The sequence below is a fragment of the Sitophilus oryzae genome, unplaced genomic scaffold (genome assembly GCF_002938485.1).
Source record: "Sitophilus oryzae breed Bouriz unplaced genomic scaffold, Soryzae_2.0 scaffold_1903_pilon_pilon, whole genome shotgun sequence".
NCBI lineage: Eukaryota > Metazoa > Arthropoda > Insecta > Coleoptera > Curculionidae > Sitophilus > Sitophilus oryzae.
In genome coordinates, this window is record NW_022146617.1 from 271,446 (window position 1) to 287,109 (window position 15,664).

At 31.0% G+C, this 15,664-nt stretch overlaps 3 protein-coding genes across 3 annotated transcripts; all 3 read left to right on the forward strand.

Moving 5' to 3' along the window:
- The first annotated feature begins 234 nt into the window (after positions 1-234).
- LOC115883457 lies at positions 235-3,722 on the forward strand. Its single transcript, XM_030901821.1, has one exon. The coding sequence runs from the start codon at positions 361-363 to the stop codon at positions 3,112-3,114; it is 2,754 nt and encodes a 917-aa protein (XP_030757681.1). The 5' UTR covers positions 235-360; the 3' UTR covers positions 3,115-3,722.
- Positions 3,723-5,516: 1,794 nt separating this feature from the next.
- Positions 5,517-7,208, forward strand: LOC115883455. Its single transcript, XM_030901819.1, has 3 exons — positions 5,517-6,186; positions 6,242-6,417; positions 7,192-7,208. The coding sequence occupies exons 1-3, from the start codon at positions 6,039-6,041 to the stop codon at positions 7,195-7,197; spliced, it is 330 nt and encodes a 109-aa protein (XP_030757679.1). The 5' UTR covers positions 5,517-6,038; the 3' UTR covers positions 7,198-7,208.
- A 4,139-nt stretch (positions 7,209-11,347) lies between these two features.
- Positions 11,348-15,201, forward strand: LOC115883454. Its single transcript, XM_030901818.1, has 3 exons — positions 11,348-11,389; positions 11,444-11,499; positions 13,429-15,201. The coding sequence occupies exon 3, from the start codon at positions 14,041-14,043 to the stop codon at positions 15,013-15,015; it is 975 nt and encodes a 324-aa protein (XP_030757678.1). The 5' UTR covers positions 11,348-11,389; positions 11,444-11,499; positions 13,429-14,040; the 3' UTR covers positions 15,016-15,201.
- Positions 15,202-15,664: the final 463 nt, after the last annotated feature.

The following is a 15,664-nucleotide window of genomic DNA, read 5'->3' on the forward strand; positions in this document are numbered from 1 at the left end:
TGTAAGTATAAATATAATTTTTAATTAACAAATGGGACTCAAATGATTTTAAAGTGTTTACAGTCCACTTAAACATTACACTTATCAAATAAGTTCGTTTAAATAATCAATATAAATCAAGTATATAAATCCGTAATATTTTCCAAGAGTTATTAAAGAGATAACCAAATTGTATTCTTATCAACGTTTATCGATAAATTCAATATTACTTATCCACTATATATCTACTCTACTTAAATTAGAACTACTAGAAATACCGTATATAGTATTATCATAATATTCAAGTGCACATTAGTTAGAAATTTAAACATTACATTAAATAATTCTAAACCAGTCCACATTGCTAAAGTTTTTTGAAGAATGGATATGGAAGATACAGAATTTATGGGAGATATAGAAATGTCAGAATTTACAAAATACTCTAATTTTCTAAAGTCTGATCATGTTCTTGAAAGCGTACTGAAAAATGAAGTGGAAGATTTAATTTTAAATGAAGAACTCATAAAATGGGGATTTAACAAATTTAATGGACAAAATATCATTTCGATTGCTTGCAGCACATCAGAGGTAACAGAACAAACACTGGAAATACTACTGAAGTATGTATTTGACAACTTTTCTGATATAGATCTAAGAAATGAAGATTGGTATTATTGGGAACCGATTCATTATGCTGCTCGGAATGCAGATTACAACAAATTAATAACAATTTTGAATAGTCCCTACAAAAAGAGAATAAATATATTGTCAGTTTTTTCAGAAAATGCATTACATGTATTACTAAAATATAGAAAGAAATCCAAATCATTCAACGTGGATCTTGCTTTAAATAGATGGGAAAAGAAAACATGCCGCGTCATATCTGAGGAGAAAGATAATTTACTAAATTGTGCTGAAGCTTTGATCAATGCAGGAATAGACGTAAACCACAAAAACATTTGGTGTGAATCTCCAATAATTATAGCCCTTAGGTACAGATTTCTGAAGGTATTAAATCTTCTTCAGCGTCAACCAAACATTGACATAGATTCTTGTAAAGATTTAGCACTTAATAAAACAGCGCGGGATATAATGAAAGAGTATGATATAGACTTAAATGGTATTCTATTCTCTTCTGCTGTGTTTAATGATCCAATCAATTTGCTTTTTACATTACTTAAGAGCAACAGCGAAGATAAATTCCTACTTTACAACAACAAAGATATTAGGGAATATTCTAACGCCTTTGACGGCAAAGATGGTGTAACTACAAGTGGTAATTTGTTACAACTATGTCTTGTCAAAGGCTTTATTGCCTATCAGAAAGAAATCAGAAAAGAACATTCAACGGACTTCAACAAAGACATCATGAAGACTCAAATGCTTGACGTATTTTGCCGCAAAGGAATGGTAAAGAGTTTAGAACACTTACTTGATAATAACGCAAGCGTAAAACAGAGACACAGAATGTTCCAGAAATTAAACACCTTCGATCTTGCAATAAAACTAAGGTATTATCCATTTCTGGTAATGATATTTCAACATAGATCAAATCAAATACGACCATGTGACATTTTGAATAAATTGAAACTAGTACATAATACTAACAATCCAAACGACTATTATTTCAGGCATGTTCTCTTTTTACTGTTAAGCAAGCTGGACACTTTTTACTACAATACCGACGACACTTTTTATGACAATGTCAAAATATTAGATAATGTCGTAGATTTCTGTATTAAAAACAACAAGAACAATATGTATGATGAAGTTATCTACCTGGCTCTGCGATTAGGGGCTCATTTATGTTATAGAAAAAATAGCGGAGCTGGTGTCAAATTAGAACTTCTGTGTTCTGAAATCTTAAGTAATCATCTAGATCAGTGTATCGATGCTCATAATAATATCTGTTATAACAGTATAATATTTGACGATGAAAATCACTATTCTGAAGTTGATGTTATACGAAGATTATATCACAGTAACAAAACAAGTGAGCTACTTAATCATCCAGTGCTTATTAACTTGATCCATGAAAAATGGAGTAAAAGCAAATACGTCTTTTATTCAAATTGTATTCTCCATTGTATATTTTTGGTTGTATTGTATGTCTATATGATTTATTTGAAGATTAATGCCGTTCCTCAGATCGTACTCTATGTATTTTGGGTTTTTGTAACTTTTTTTTCATTAGTGGAGTTGTGTGAAATATGTATATACAGTTTTAGATACTTTTCGGACCCTATGAACTACATTGATCTGTCAGTGCTGCCTTGTAGTATTTACAATATTTATTCTAAGGATGAAAGAGTTATGGTAATAGCGATATTGCTATATACCATTAAAGTTTTATTGATATTTGGGCAAATACCAATATTTACCAAATACATGATCATCTTTAGTTCAACTAAATACTTTTTCGAATATGTTCTATTCTACTTCGTCCAATTCTTCTCATTTGCCTTGTGTTTCTTTATTTTGCTCACCCCAGAATCTGAGTTCAATGTATTGGGGCAAATTTTCGTAAAACTATTTGAAAGCCTATTTTTCTTTATAGGGCAGTATGATGGGGAAATATCCCATCCCATTAATTTTCCTATCTTTTCCCGAATAATAATTACTTTGTTCATATTTTGCATGACATTAATTCTTAACAACCTATTAGTAGGATTGATTGTAACTGATATGGATATACTTAAAAAAAGAAGCAAGTTGATGCGTCAATTAAAAATGGCTAAATACGTCGTCAGGGTGGAAAAGTTAATGAATACTTTACCATATTTGGCAAGTTTAAGTCTGGATATCAGTCTGTTTCACAGGAGAGAAGAGAAATGTCTTTACTTATCCATGGATATATTGGACGAAGACGATAAAGAATACCTAAATAACATTGATAGAAGCAAAAAGTCTTCGGCAAGCATTTTAGCTGCCTTACACGGTTTCATAAGAAAACAAGATGATGTCCCAAAACACAAGCAGAAGACGAACGAATCTTTAGAAGAATTAAGCTCTTGCGAGACTATCGACCCTATCGAATCCAATGAATTTTACTTACAACTATACCTAAGGTCCCCCACTCCCCAATCTTCGCGAAGATGTTCATCATTAATGTATAACCAATACCATCCTATATAATTAACTGGCACTGAAATTAGTCTTGAAAAAACTAAAAAATATAATAATATAATTTTCTTTAGTACAACATTTTAAGAAGATCAACTTTTCAACTAGGATAAAAACAATAAGAATATGAGATAACAATTAGTAGATGATAGCCACACTCACTAGCTATGGATATTAAAATTTTAGAATTTTAAGCTGATAAACAAGACAAAACACAAGGACGTTAATCGTTTGCAGTTGAGAAAACAAAATGCATATAAATTAATAGAAAATAGATACAAATCGGCAAATCACGGCCCCCAATAAAAGCCATATCCCAACTTTAAAAATCTGTAATTTTATTAATTTCTGTATCGTTGGAAACACCGAGGGTTAAGTTAGATGAGCATCTAATTCAAGTTACAATGTTACAATGTCAACTCTGGTAGCGCTTTGGAGGAAATCGTCGTTGATGTTGAAACTGCTGTTCAGCACTTGCCCGAGGCTTCTAAAGTGTTTACAAGAGAGGCTTGTAGAAATCAGTTATCAAAAAATATCGTTTCAAGTAATTCATTAAAATCTAACAAAGAGCACAATATTGTCAAGAGTTTGCGTAACAAGGATTGTTTCTATCTAAAAGCTGATAAGGGAAATAAGGTTGTTATATTAGATAAAAAAGGCTATTACGATAAGGTTAACAACTTAATCGATAATGGCCCCTACATAAATTTGAAAAAGAATCCTTTGTCTAAGATGGCAGCAGACGTTAAAAAAAAACTCTAAAAGAATGTAACACCCTTATTGATCTTTCTTTAAAAGAAGAAATTGCAAGTATCCAATCCCTCATTACTGTATTGTATGCTTTGCCAAAAATTCATAAACCGGACAAGTCTCTGCGCCCAATTGTTTCGGCTGTAGGTTCTCCGACTTATAATTTGGCAAAAATGGTTATCAAGGGAGTTCGAAAATTTACCTGATCATGAACCTTCTTTCTCAGTTAAAAATAATATTGAATTCATTAACAAAATTAAAGATATAACATTGCATGAAGGTGAAATTTTGGTCTCCTTTGATGTATCTTCGTTGTTCCCAAGTGTTCCAATTCCACATAATTTTGGCTACTTGAAGGAATTACTGAACGCAAATGGTCTCGACAACAAAACTGTGAGTGAATATATTGAGCTTACATCGTTATGTATGAAACAAAATTGTTTTTCAATTTAATAACAACTTTTTGAACAGCGGGAAGGTACAGCAATGGGTAATCCATTGTCTCCATTTTTGGCTAATTTATTCATGAGCAGGTTTGAAGTGGAGGCTAAGAATCAGTTTGAGTATTTTCCAAGAGCATGGTTTAGATATGTGGATGATATTTTTGCTGTTTTTGACACACATTCAGACACCATAGATAATTTTATTTCTAAGTTAAATAATCGTTTTCCTTCCATAAAATTTACGCATGAAATTGAGAACAACGACAGATTACCATTTCTAGATGTATTAGTTATTAGAAATTCTAATAATTGCCTGGAATTTGATATCTATAGGAAAAATACGACCACACGCAGATATATTCCTAATGAATCACAACATAGTGTTGAACATAAAATGGCTAGTTTAAATTTCTTAGTTCATAGATTACTTAGTTTCCCACTTTCCAACGAAAGATATGAAATAGAAAGAGATTATATTAGGAATGTAGCTGAGTGTAATGGATATTCTCCTTCACTAGTTGATAAATTAATTAGAAAACGTAGGTATAGGTTAATGATTTCTGAAAATTCAACTTTTCAAGTGGAGAAAGATACGTCTAAATATCTTTCGATACCGTTTGATAGAGAGTTATCCCGTGGTCTAAAAGGAATTTTTAAGAATGTCAATTATAAACTTATGTATAGTGCTAATAATAAATTACAGCAATTATTAGGTAATCCAAAAGATAAGACACCTCCACTGGAAAGGTCGGGTATTTATGAAGTTTGTTGTAAAGATTGTAATCAGAAATATGTTGGGCAAACTAGAAGATCAATATTAACTAGATTTAAAGAACATTTAGCTCAGATAAGATATGGTAGACCGGATAAATCTTGCGTTGCCGAACATATTGTTGATAAAGAACATTGTATAGATCTTAATAATTTAAAATTAATTAAACAAGTCTCAAATTACAGGCAATTAGATGCATATGAAAGCATCAGAATTAATAAATGTAAAGAGAGTATGAACAGAGTCAACGGTCCAATTCCTTCAAGTTCTTTGTTCCTACTACTCTAGTGGCGGAAATCTAACTGTTACGCTCAGTGGGCTCTGACTCGGTTGGCTAGATTTTGCCACGCCCACTCGGTGCCCACTGAGCGAGTATATAAACGCTCAACTTGTAGATTGTACTTTAGTTTATAATCATTTGCTGATGATGCTAACATGGTTAGCGAAACGCTCGTCCAGTGTAAAAGTAAAAGTGTTTTGGTGTATTGTGGTGATTTAGTGTTTTTATTTTGCTGTGTAACACCAAAGGTTCCAACCCTCAACTGTAATTTACAATGTTATCTATTTAAAAAGAAATTTAGTGTATTAGTTTTAAGGAATACAACTCTATTGTATAGGACTGACTTTACGTACTTATTTCTACTTAATACTGTTATTTTACATTAATACAACATTTATATTTACTTAATTTGTTTTTAGATTTATATTTTATGTTAAAAATGTTAATTTTATGTTAAGAATTCTAAATAAAATCGATATGAAACCAGTATTTTTCTGAAATGTAAACTACCATAAAAAAACTGATTAAATTAACAACCTAAAGTGCTTTGGTCGAGATAATTAACAGTATTAATCATTCTAAGGTGTGTACATCGAAGATAAGATATCAAATTAATGATAAGTGGTATGAATGAGTATAAATTAAATCGAAACAAATGATGCCAGAAATAAAAGTTTGCTTAAACTGAGTCATGAATTTTAAAACTTATATTTTGAAACAGCTTTCAGATGAGTTAAATTATTATTGCGATCTGTGCAATATATTGATAAACACTCACGATAAGGAAAACCATCTGAATGGCAACAAACATAAATACAAACTTCGGAAAAAAGAACCCAGTAGATAATTAAGGGTTGTTATAAGATGTATGTAGTTATTTTAAGATATTTTCAGAATCCAATGATAGAGGCGCAGAAGTTAGGTGTACAACTTGCGATAGAAAATATACCAACGATGAATTTTACAAAATTCATATGAGAACTAAAACACATAGGAGAAATTGTCGCAAGAAAGAAATTGAGTTTAATGTAGGGCGTAAAAAATATGGAGATTTTAGTAACGGAGTAAAGGTAGGTAGAGTAAACTAGAATAGGAAGTATAGATTGTGAATCTTATTTTCGGCACTGGTGTCGTATTAGAATACTTAAGTTCTATCTGGACGAAGGTCATTTTGAGAAATCGCTTGTCAAAGATTTGAGTTCGTATATTTTTGTTAATTTAGAACTTTTACAGACATTTGTACACAGATAGTGCTAGTGGTATTAAAATATTTTAAAATTGGATGATATAGAACCATATTAAGCAAAAAGTGCAGATAGAACCATGTCTAACACGACGCTTTGTCGGAGCCATTGTTGACGTCGTCTGTACAAATGATTTACAGTCTCAGTATTTCGGAAATACCCTACAGCAAACTGAAATAGCTAGAGATAAAACTAATGTAAATTATTTGTATCTGTTTGTTTTTTCTCAACTTCAAAGTAAACATTTTTGCTCTAAATGAGAACAAGTGGTGCACTTCAACAATCAATGATATCTCTCCAACCAACTACGTCATGTCGTCAAAGAGACTGCTGTTATTTATTAGAAATTGACATAAAAGTTTGTTGGCAATTAGTGTTGAATTTAGATTTAACAGTTTTCAGACACTAGGCAATTTGCAAAAAAATAAAGTTGTTCCGTGTGTCTAAAGGGATCGCACCGCGATTAAAAAACCGATACAATGGCACAAAGTGTCAGAGTGGTGCGACCCCAAATACAAAATAGAAATAAATTAAATTATAGAAATAAACAAAATTAAAAAAATTAAAATTATATAAAAAGTGAAAATATAATTTTATTAGGGATGAGCGGAGATAAGCAGAGAGGCATAATGAAACAGTGTAAAAACAGTGGAACAGCAACCAATGACGGGCATATCAGAAGAACAAGATCTCACAAATCAATCGAAGAAATTATAATATTTACGAATTTAGTAAATGATTTTTAATTTGTTTTTTATAATCTGTAAAGGATTAAAATTTAAAGTTATTAGAAATATTATTCCACAAATGTGGCTCCATGAAACTGAAAGATTTTTGGAAGTTAGCTGTTCGGTTTTGAGGAATTTTAAAATAATGCACTTGTCTAGTCGAATGATCATGGTCAACGTAGTGAAACAATGAGAACAAATAGAACAAATAGGGAGGCTGCTCTGTAGTTAAAATTCGATAAATGAATGTCATTAAATGAAATTGTCGTCTGTTAGTCATGGATAAAATAGATAAATTTTTAAGATGTGGCGTTATATGACCTCTAAAAGGAATGTTAAAAGAAAACCGTAGACACGAGTTTTGAAGTATTTTGATTTTTCTAGAGAATCTAGCGTTTATGGATGTACCATAAACAACAACAATCGCCATAATCAAATAAAGATAAAAATAAGTGTACATCACATAACTGATACTTAGTCTTTGATGGTATATATTTCTTAAGAGACGAAAAATTCTTCAACCGTATATAAGCAGCCTTTAATTTAGTAGTTATATGTGCCTGAAAAGAAAGCTTCGCATCAAAATAGACTCCAAGATTTTTAGTCTCTGTAACAATGCGTATCGCAACATTATCTATATGGATATTCATGTTACCAGCCGTATTTGTAATTTTGTTTATATCACTACCAAATACTATAACACAAGATTTACCGGCATTTAATTTCAAATTATGATCCAGAGCATATTTATTAATTTTATTAAGATCGTCGTTAAAATTTAACTGAAATTGTGCCAAATTATTAGTATCTATTCTGCAATAAATTTGAGAATCATCTGCATATTGCTGCAATTCAGAAAACTGTAATTCCTTATTCATATCAGCTACATATAACGAAGATAAAAGTGGCCCCCAGAATAGATCCCTGAGGAACCCCAGAAATCATAGGAATATAACTAGATTTTTGTTTTAAACTTCCCTGTTTCATGACAACACAATGTGATCTATCTTTTAAAAAGGTTTTTATCAATTCTAAAGAGCCGTCTGAAAATCCAAAATACTGTAATTTTGCTAGGAGCAATGAATGGTCTAGAGTATCAAATGCTTTACTAAAGTCTAGTAAGCTAAGACATGTCATATTTTTATTTTCTTGATTTGTTCTAATATCATTAACCAGCTTCAGTAAACAAGTGGTAGTGCTGTAGTTCTTACGAAAACCAGATTGGGCATTCAGGTATTAGTTTATTTGAATCTACAAATGAAACGATTTGATTATGTAAATGTTTTCCTATAATTTTAGAAATTGCTGGCAAAATACTCACGGGTCTTAGATCGGTGTTATTTAAAGGTTTGGAAATTTTACAGAGAGGTGTTATAATAGCTTTTTTCCATATTTCGGGATAGACATTGTCTAAAATAGAAGTATTAGTTATATTTATTACCGCTTTACCACAGTAAGGCATGCACAGCTTTAGTGCTTTAATTGATAAATCATCTTCACCGACAGCATTAGACCGAATAGAATTTAATATTTGATGTAACGATACCTCATCTATTAGTTTGAAATTTAGAACATTATTCCCTATTTTTTCATGCTTATTTTGTCTATAAAAATCTATTTTTTTATTTGATATACTATTAATGCAATTCTGACAGTTCGAAAAAAAAATATTAAGCTTATCTACATCCGCTAAGTTTTCAGGAACTTCCGGACTTGATTTAAATGTTAACTTAAGTCGTTTAGCATCTTTCCAGAAGTCTTTACCAGTCTTTTCCGATAAACCCTTAAAATAACTAATTTTTTCTCTAACTATAGCATGTTTTGTAAAATTCCTGAGTTGACGATAATATTGTAATTTGGCTTCAGATCGTTGTTTTAAATATTTTTGATGTGCTTTGTCTCATCTCAATCTCTTGATGTGCTTTGTCTCAAGTTTGATTAATAATTTAATGTTATCCGTTATCCAGGGTAAATATGGTTTATCTGCAATTTTCTTCTTTTGCAACGGTGCATGTTTATTGAGGAGATAAAAAATGTAATTATATAGAGTTTTTATTTTAATATTAATATCCGCTATATAAAAAATATTTTCCCAAGGTAACATAATTGCATCTTTTTTAAAATTTTCCTGGTTAATATGATTATAATCTCTATATTCAATATATTTCGTAGAGTTTTTCTCGGCTTTATCCCATTCATCCCTATTTGGAAACGCGACGTTGTAGGTGCGTGTCAAGAGTTGGAGTGGTGTTATGAGATCCGAGACCATTTCCAGAATCTCATCCGACTGTAGTTCGTCTACTAGTCGGTTTTGTTCGGTTTGGTTTGGTTTAGATTAAAAATATTATTTAAATAGTTCATTTATATACCGTTAAACTGTATCAACTACAAGGTTTTTGGCAAGACAGTTATAAGGTAATAAATTTTGTATGATTTATGAAAATGTATATGTTACGGTTAAGGTCCGATGTCCGGTTAATGTCGACATTACCCGGTTAATCTCGAGAATAACACACAACAAAACAACCAAAAACATAACCTAACCCTAACATTAACCTGTTAATGTCGACATTAACCAGACATCGGACTTTAACAGTAACATATATATTATAAAGGCTATTCTTATTTATACAGGGTGTCCCAGAAACAAGTGCAAGTATTTTAACTAGTAGTATAGTTCGACCCCAAAAATACGCCCATGAGATTTTTGCGAAAAAAAATGTTGAAAATTTTATATTTTTCTTGACATTTTCTGGAAAATATTGAAAAACTTTTGAGTGCCGCTTGTTCAGTTTCCGGAAATTTGTTTATAGTGCTTCGATAGAATGAAATGTTGCCACCTCCTACGTTATCCATATTCTGTAAATAAGTTTTATAAGTTATAAGTTCACATTTTAAAGGGTATAGCCGGATTAATATCTTTTGCCGGAAAATCTGCTCCCGCGGCTTTTTCACTCGCACTCAGGGGATCGATTTGGTGTCGAATCAAAATAATTCACCTAAATTTTTAGCTCTCTAACTCAAACGGTTTTCGGGATTTTCAAAAAAAAAATGTTTTTTCAATTTTTTTTTTATTTTTATTACAAAATTAAAAATTCATTAATGATGATTTTTTTTCTAATTCTTAGAAAGACATGAAAAAATAATATGATCGTGATTCTTAAACGAAAAGCTGATTTTTAGCGGAGGAAAGAAAATTAAAATCTTCATTTCTTTACCCTTTGTGAAATATGTCACTCACTAAAAATCGTCAGAAAATTTCTTTTATACTTCTTTACACTCAGGAATTTTTTAAAATTTTTGAAGTGGTGGAACAATATGAAAAAAATTTTTAATTTTTATATATATTATTTAATTATTATATATATTTATATAGTTTTTAACTATATTTTTTTAAAATCTTCTGTTTTAACTAACATATTTTTTTTAGTTTAAAAAAATGCGTAGAAAATATTTTTACTTCAAATTCACAATGATATTTTTTATTACACATTTTCAATCATATTTCTGCGCAATGATTACGGATTACGTAAAGACTGGGTTTTTGAAAAATACGCGACGCATTATAACGCCATCTACTATTTATTCATAGAAAATAATATCTAGATAATAATAGAAAATAAAATAAAAACAATTATATTTCTGAGTTATTTGATCGTAAAATATAGATATAGTTTCAATACCGGGTGCGTCACAAAAGTGGTTCACCCCTATAACTTTTTTGTTTTTTCAGATAAAAAAACGAGATTTGGTATGTTAGTATATGACATAAATTAGGATTGATTGACACATTCAATTGTTTATAGTCACTTTCTGTTTCACCAGACATGACTACAATTTTTTGATTTTCAAATGGCACCCTCGGTATTTTTTTACTTTATTCAAAAAACACTCTGAATAGAATGACATATCATGTGTCAACTTTTGACATTTCGCATATGGTTTAATTATAACTTTCGGTTCGTAACGAAAATTTGACTACCAAAATACCAAGTGTGTGGTATCAAATTATTCGTAAAAAAATAAAGAGGGCCTCTTTACACCATCTTCAAGACGAGCTTCACTGCAAGGTAAGTTATTTTCATTATTTAACACATAACAAAATTTTAATTAACTTGTTTCAGACACTTTTAGTCTCGAAAATTATATAGAACCTACATATTACAAAAGCGTTAAGGAGGTAAGAAAAACTGGGTATTTACCAGGTTTATATTGCAGGCAGTGCCGGACTTAGACATCCAGGGCCCCTAGGCACTTGACAATTGTCCCCATGTCATAGCCAATTTGGAAATTTTACCGAATTAAATACACTAGTACAGAACATATAATTTTTAATCGAGTTTAATGACTTTAACCTTTAAGCTAATACTTTCAATAAAGCGTTTTGATAAGCCAGGCTTTTGAGCTTATACATATATAAAATCCGGCCCTGATTGCAGGATATTTTGTACTAGTATTAGGCCAGTAAGCGAGGGTTTTAGGGTCCGAATTCTGAACACCCGCACCGATTGACATGAAATTATAACAGTGAATAGAGATATATGTAAGAACAAAAGTTACATAGTAGCGATGTGTGCTTTCACCATGGGGGTGAGTGCCACTCCTTCTAGGGGGTTTCTCACGACAGAAAATTATTTATGAATTTTATTTTCCAAAAAAAAATTGAAATGAATTCAAAATGAGTCAATGTGACGTTGCTTTTTTTGGGGATCACAAGGTGTTGTACAGAGAGGGTGAGTCAACGATAGAGTAAAGTCCATTATCTCATTTGTTTCGAGGTTAGAGTTAGAGGAATAGAGTATACAGGGTGCTTCAAAAAAATGTCGCGAATGTAAAATATGTTTTTTTTAAATGAAACGCAATATTTTTTATTTTATTTTTTGATTCTGCGTAAAATTTCATAACTTTTTTATATGTAATATTATATACCTAAAATTAATAGTTTTTGTCATATTTAAATTCGTTTAAACATATGTTAGATTGCAGGGTAGTAAAAAATTGTAAGTGAACCTATTGTTTTTGAAGCTGGACAACTAAAATTTGGTAGGAGAATTTTATAGAGATATAGAAAAAGACCTATGTAAAGTTATGTTAGTTAGATCCTACAGGGTGTTCAAAATATATTTGTCAATTTCAACTACTAAAAATTAAAAAAAATCAAATTTTTTAAATGGTACATCCTATATATTATCGTTTTTACTCATAGCTTTTACAAAACTTTTCAACTTTTAGTAAGTATGTCATATACCTATTTTTAATAGTTGGCGATTTATTCCATTTTTTTTTCTATTTTTACCCATATTTTTAACACAATTACGCTATAACATCATAGTTACCATGACAAAAACTAATAATTTATCAAATTTTCATGTCTGTTAGGAAGTTAAGAAAAAACTTGAATTTTAGTTTAATTTGTTGTATTAAATATAAATGGTAGAGATAATAGTTACAGATTTTCCTGAAATGAATTAGTCAATGTGTGTGATATAAACGAACAAGCCAAGAAAAACATAATTTTGGTTAAGTACTATATGTTATATAGTACTTCGTTAAGTAGTATAAGAATAGATTCATAAAATAAATAAATAAATAACGCTATAATTTTTTCGAAAAAACGCGTCATGTTTGTTAAATTGCAAGACAGCGCCCCCTAGCGTCTACGTTCGAAAGCTCATTTTTATTATTTATGCGGCATAATATAGAGTAAGAAACGCTCTTTTAAACGAGCCCTCACCAGTTGGATTCCGATCAACCAGTCCGGAGTTATTAACATTTAAATAAAAACAGCTCTAACCTTCCCCCACCACTTTATTTTAGCAGATAGGGGAAAATAATTCCACCAAAAAAGATCCAAACTTTACTGAAGATTATGAAGCTATTATTTATAGTACATCGTATCTATTTAGGCAAAATTTCTTAATTATTCCATTTTGTTATTTTCCATAGCATTTACGCTCTCTAGCGGCCGTTCTACAAACTTGAAAATAATTTGTCATTGTCTCTTTAGTTATAAATATTTTTTCCGCAAGCTCTACGACTAATACTTTTCGAGATACAGCCGAGAGCTATTCTTAGTAGGACACCCTGTACATACAAGTTCTTTTTTTAGAAATACCGATCGAGAGATATCAAAAATCACGAAGAAAAATTACAAGTGTATATAAATTCTTTGTTGGCCTACTGGGGAGTGACTCTGGCTACCAATTCCAATGTCGAAGATTTCAAATTCAGCGTTGATAATAAAAATTGGGGCAAATTTGGCGACGTAGTTCTAGAAATTGACTACGTCACGAGTCCTGGAGAAAAACCTATCAAAAACATTTACGCTATCAGCTTTAAGTACATATCAAACAATGCTAAACAAATTGATGACATAAACAAAGGAAAATTTAACTTTACCAAGCTGATTGCTGATACGCTTGCGTTTGAATCACGCAACAACAACGAAATAATTAAATATATAATTTTCACAACTGCAAAACCATCTGCTAATTTCCAACCTAGGCTTCGCCTAAAAATAGACGATTTTCATCAGAAAAACAGCCATTCTGACTGCAACGCAGACTATATCGACATATCTGGTAAATGTCTACATAAAAACAATATAATCAATACAGTTGATGAAAAAGAAAATGCTTTTATATTATTTTCGACTGATAAAACTCACCAACTACCAAAAGTATATTTATATACTGGTCAAAAGAAAGTTAAACGCTTTGGAATGGATATAGACGAGAAAATAGCAAAATTGTTTGTCCACAAACATATAGAAATTCACCAAGCTATTATCGATTTTATAACAGTCTGGAGTGGTCATCTTCTCGGTGGTTCCTACAAAATGAACAAAGAAGACATTTTGGTAAAATTGGGAGATTTACTCTTGGCACCTTTTGCAACAAACGCCGAAGTGACGATGGAATATCAGAATTTTAATGCTTGGAACATAGCGGTCAACTCGGTTGATGTAACTATTCTTCGAACACATCCTTTCATCTTACACAACGTTTGCAGGCCAATTAATTTTAAATTAGAACAACTTTACCAACTTAAAATCGATCCTAATCCTAAAATAGTAAGGGTACCTGAAGACAAGCTGCTGGATCTTGATAAAGCCTTAGCTATGTATTTATTTGAGGAAACAATTGGCATAACCTTTAAACATGTACCTTTAGACGTAGTATACAGGGCGTTTTGGAAGGCTGGCCTTATACCACTTATTCTCCAAGCTGAACAAAACGACGATCAAGAGTTTATAATGCAAGTTATTACGGTACTAAAAGGCCTAGGACTGGCACGTAAATACATGTTAAAAATGCCAGATTCAAATATAGAGAATCTTACAAAAAAATATAAATATCTTACCTATTTCGTTAATTTGGACGACGTCATTGAAAATTTTCCTAAAGGTCTTCTAAGTGAGTTAAAAATAGGGGTATCAGAGAAATATTCTTTAGATTTCTCGGTTATACAAGAAAACGATAAATATTTCTCTAAAAAAATCACACCCAATGAATATTTTGATCTGATCTTAGGTAACTATACTTTTAAAAAATGTTCTTATATACAATCTGATAAAGAACCAGAATGGAAACTTGTGTTAAACGATCAACTAATAAAACAGTTGGAACAGCATATTGGACTTGAGGAATATCAGCAAAATGGCTGGTTATGTGGGATTAATCCAAAATTATTTTAACAGGTTAAAGTTAATAAAAAAGCAATATTTATATTCAACACGTTTATAAAATTATAACTTTCTTTTTTGTCAGTCTTAAAGTTATATTCGGAAACACAGCACAAGTGTTACATACAGGGTGGGCCATCGAAAAAGTTCAAAAACAGGCCAATTTTGTTTGCAAGGGGGACAACTTTTGCCCCAAAAATGATTGCAAAATCTTCAACCCTCTAAGCGGGGGTGCCATCCCCAACTTTTTTTAAATGGGAAGGCTTTCTATTCTCTATATTTCCCCGCTTCACTTTTGTAAATCGGTCGAGTCATTGAGAAAATATGAAGGATTGAAATTTGAAAAGTTAATTTAAACATTTATCAGAGTAAATGATAAGGATAAATTCCTTGGACCAATTTACTGTTTTTTCTTACTATTTCTAGATGTTTACGCATTTTTTCACTTGCCACAAGGTTGAAGGATCAGGTGCGGTAGTTGCTAGATGGCTCTTTTGTGACTTGTGCGTTGAAGTTCTTCTCAATATCGTTAAAATTTTTAACAATTATGGTGTTCTCACTTGCAGAAAAAGTGGAAATAATCGAACTTTATTTTAAAAATAATGAATGTGGCAATCGGGTTGCGCAGATATTCAATGATAGCCATCCTGACAAACACCTT

Bases quoted from the DNA above. Each gene is read 5' to 3' on its own strand.
- LOC115883457 (XM_030901821.1), top strand. From the start codon at position 361: ATGGATATGGAAGATACAGAATTTATGGGAGATATAGAAATGTCAGAA.
- LOC115883455 (XM_030901819.1), top strand. From the start codon at position 6,039: ATGAATTTTAAAACTTATATTTTGAAACAGCTTTCAGATGAGTTAAAT. The intron at 6,187-6,241 runs GTAGATAATTAA...AGATATTTTCAG, and splicing joins ACTTCGGAAAAAAGAACCCA to AATCCAATGATAGAGGCGCA.
- LOC115883454 (XM_030901818.1), top strand. From the start codon at position 14,041: ATGGATATAGACGAGAAAATAGCAAAATTGTTTGTCCACAAACATATA.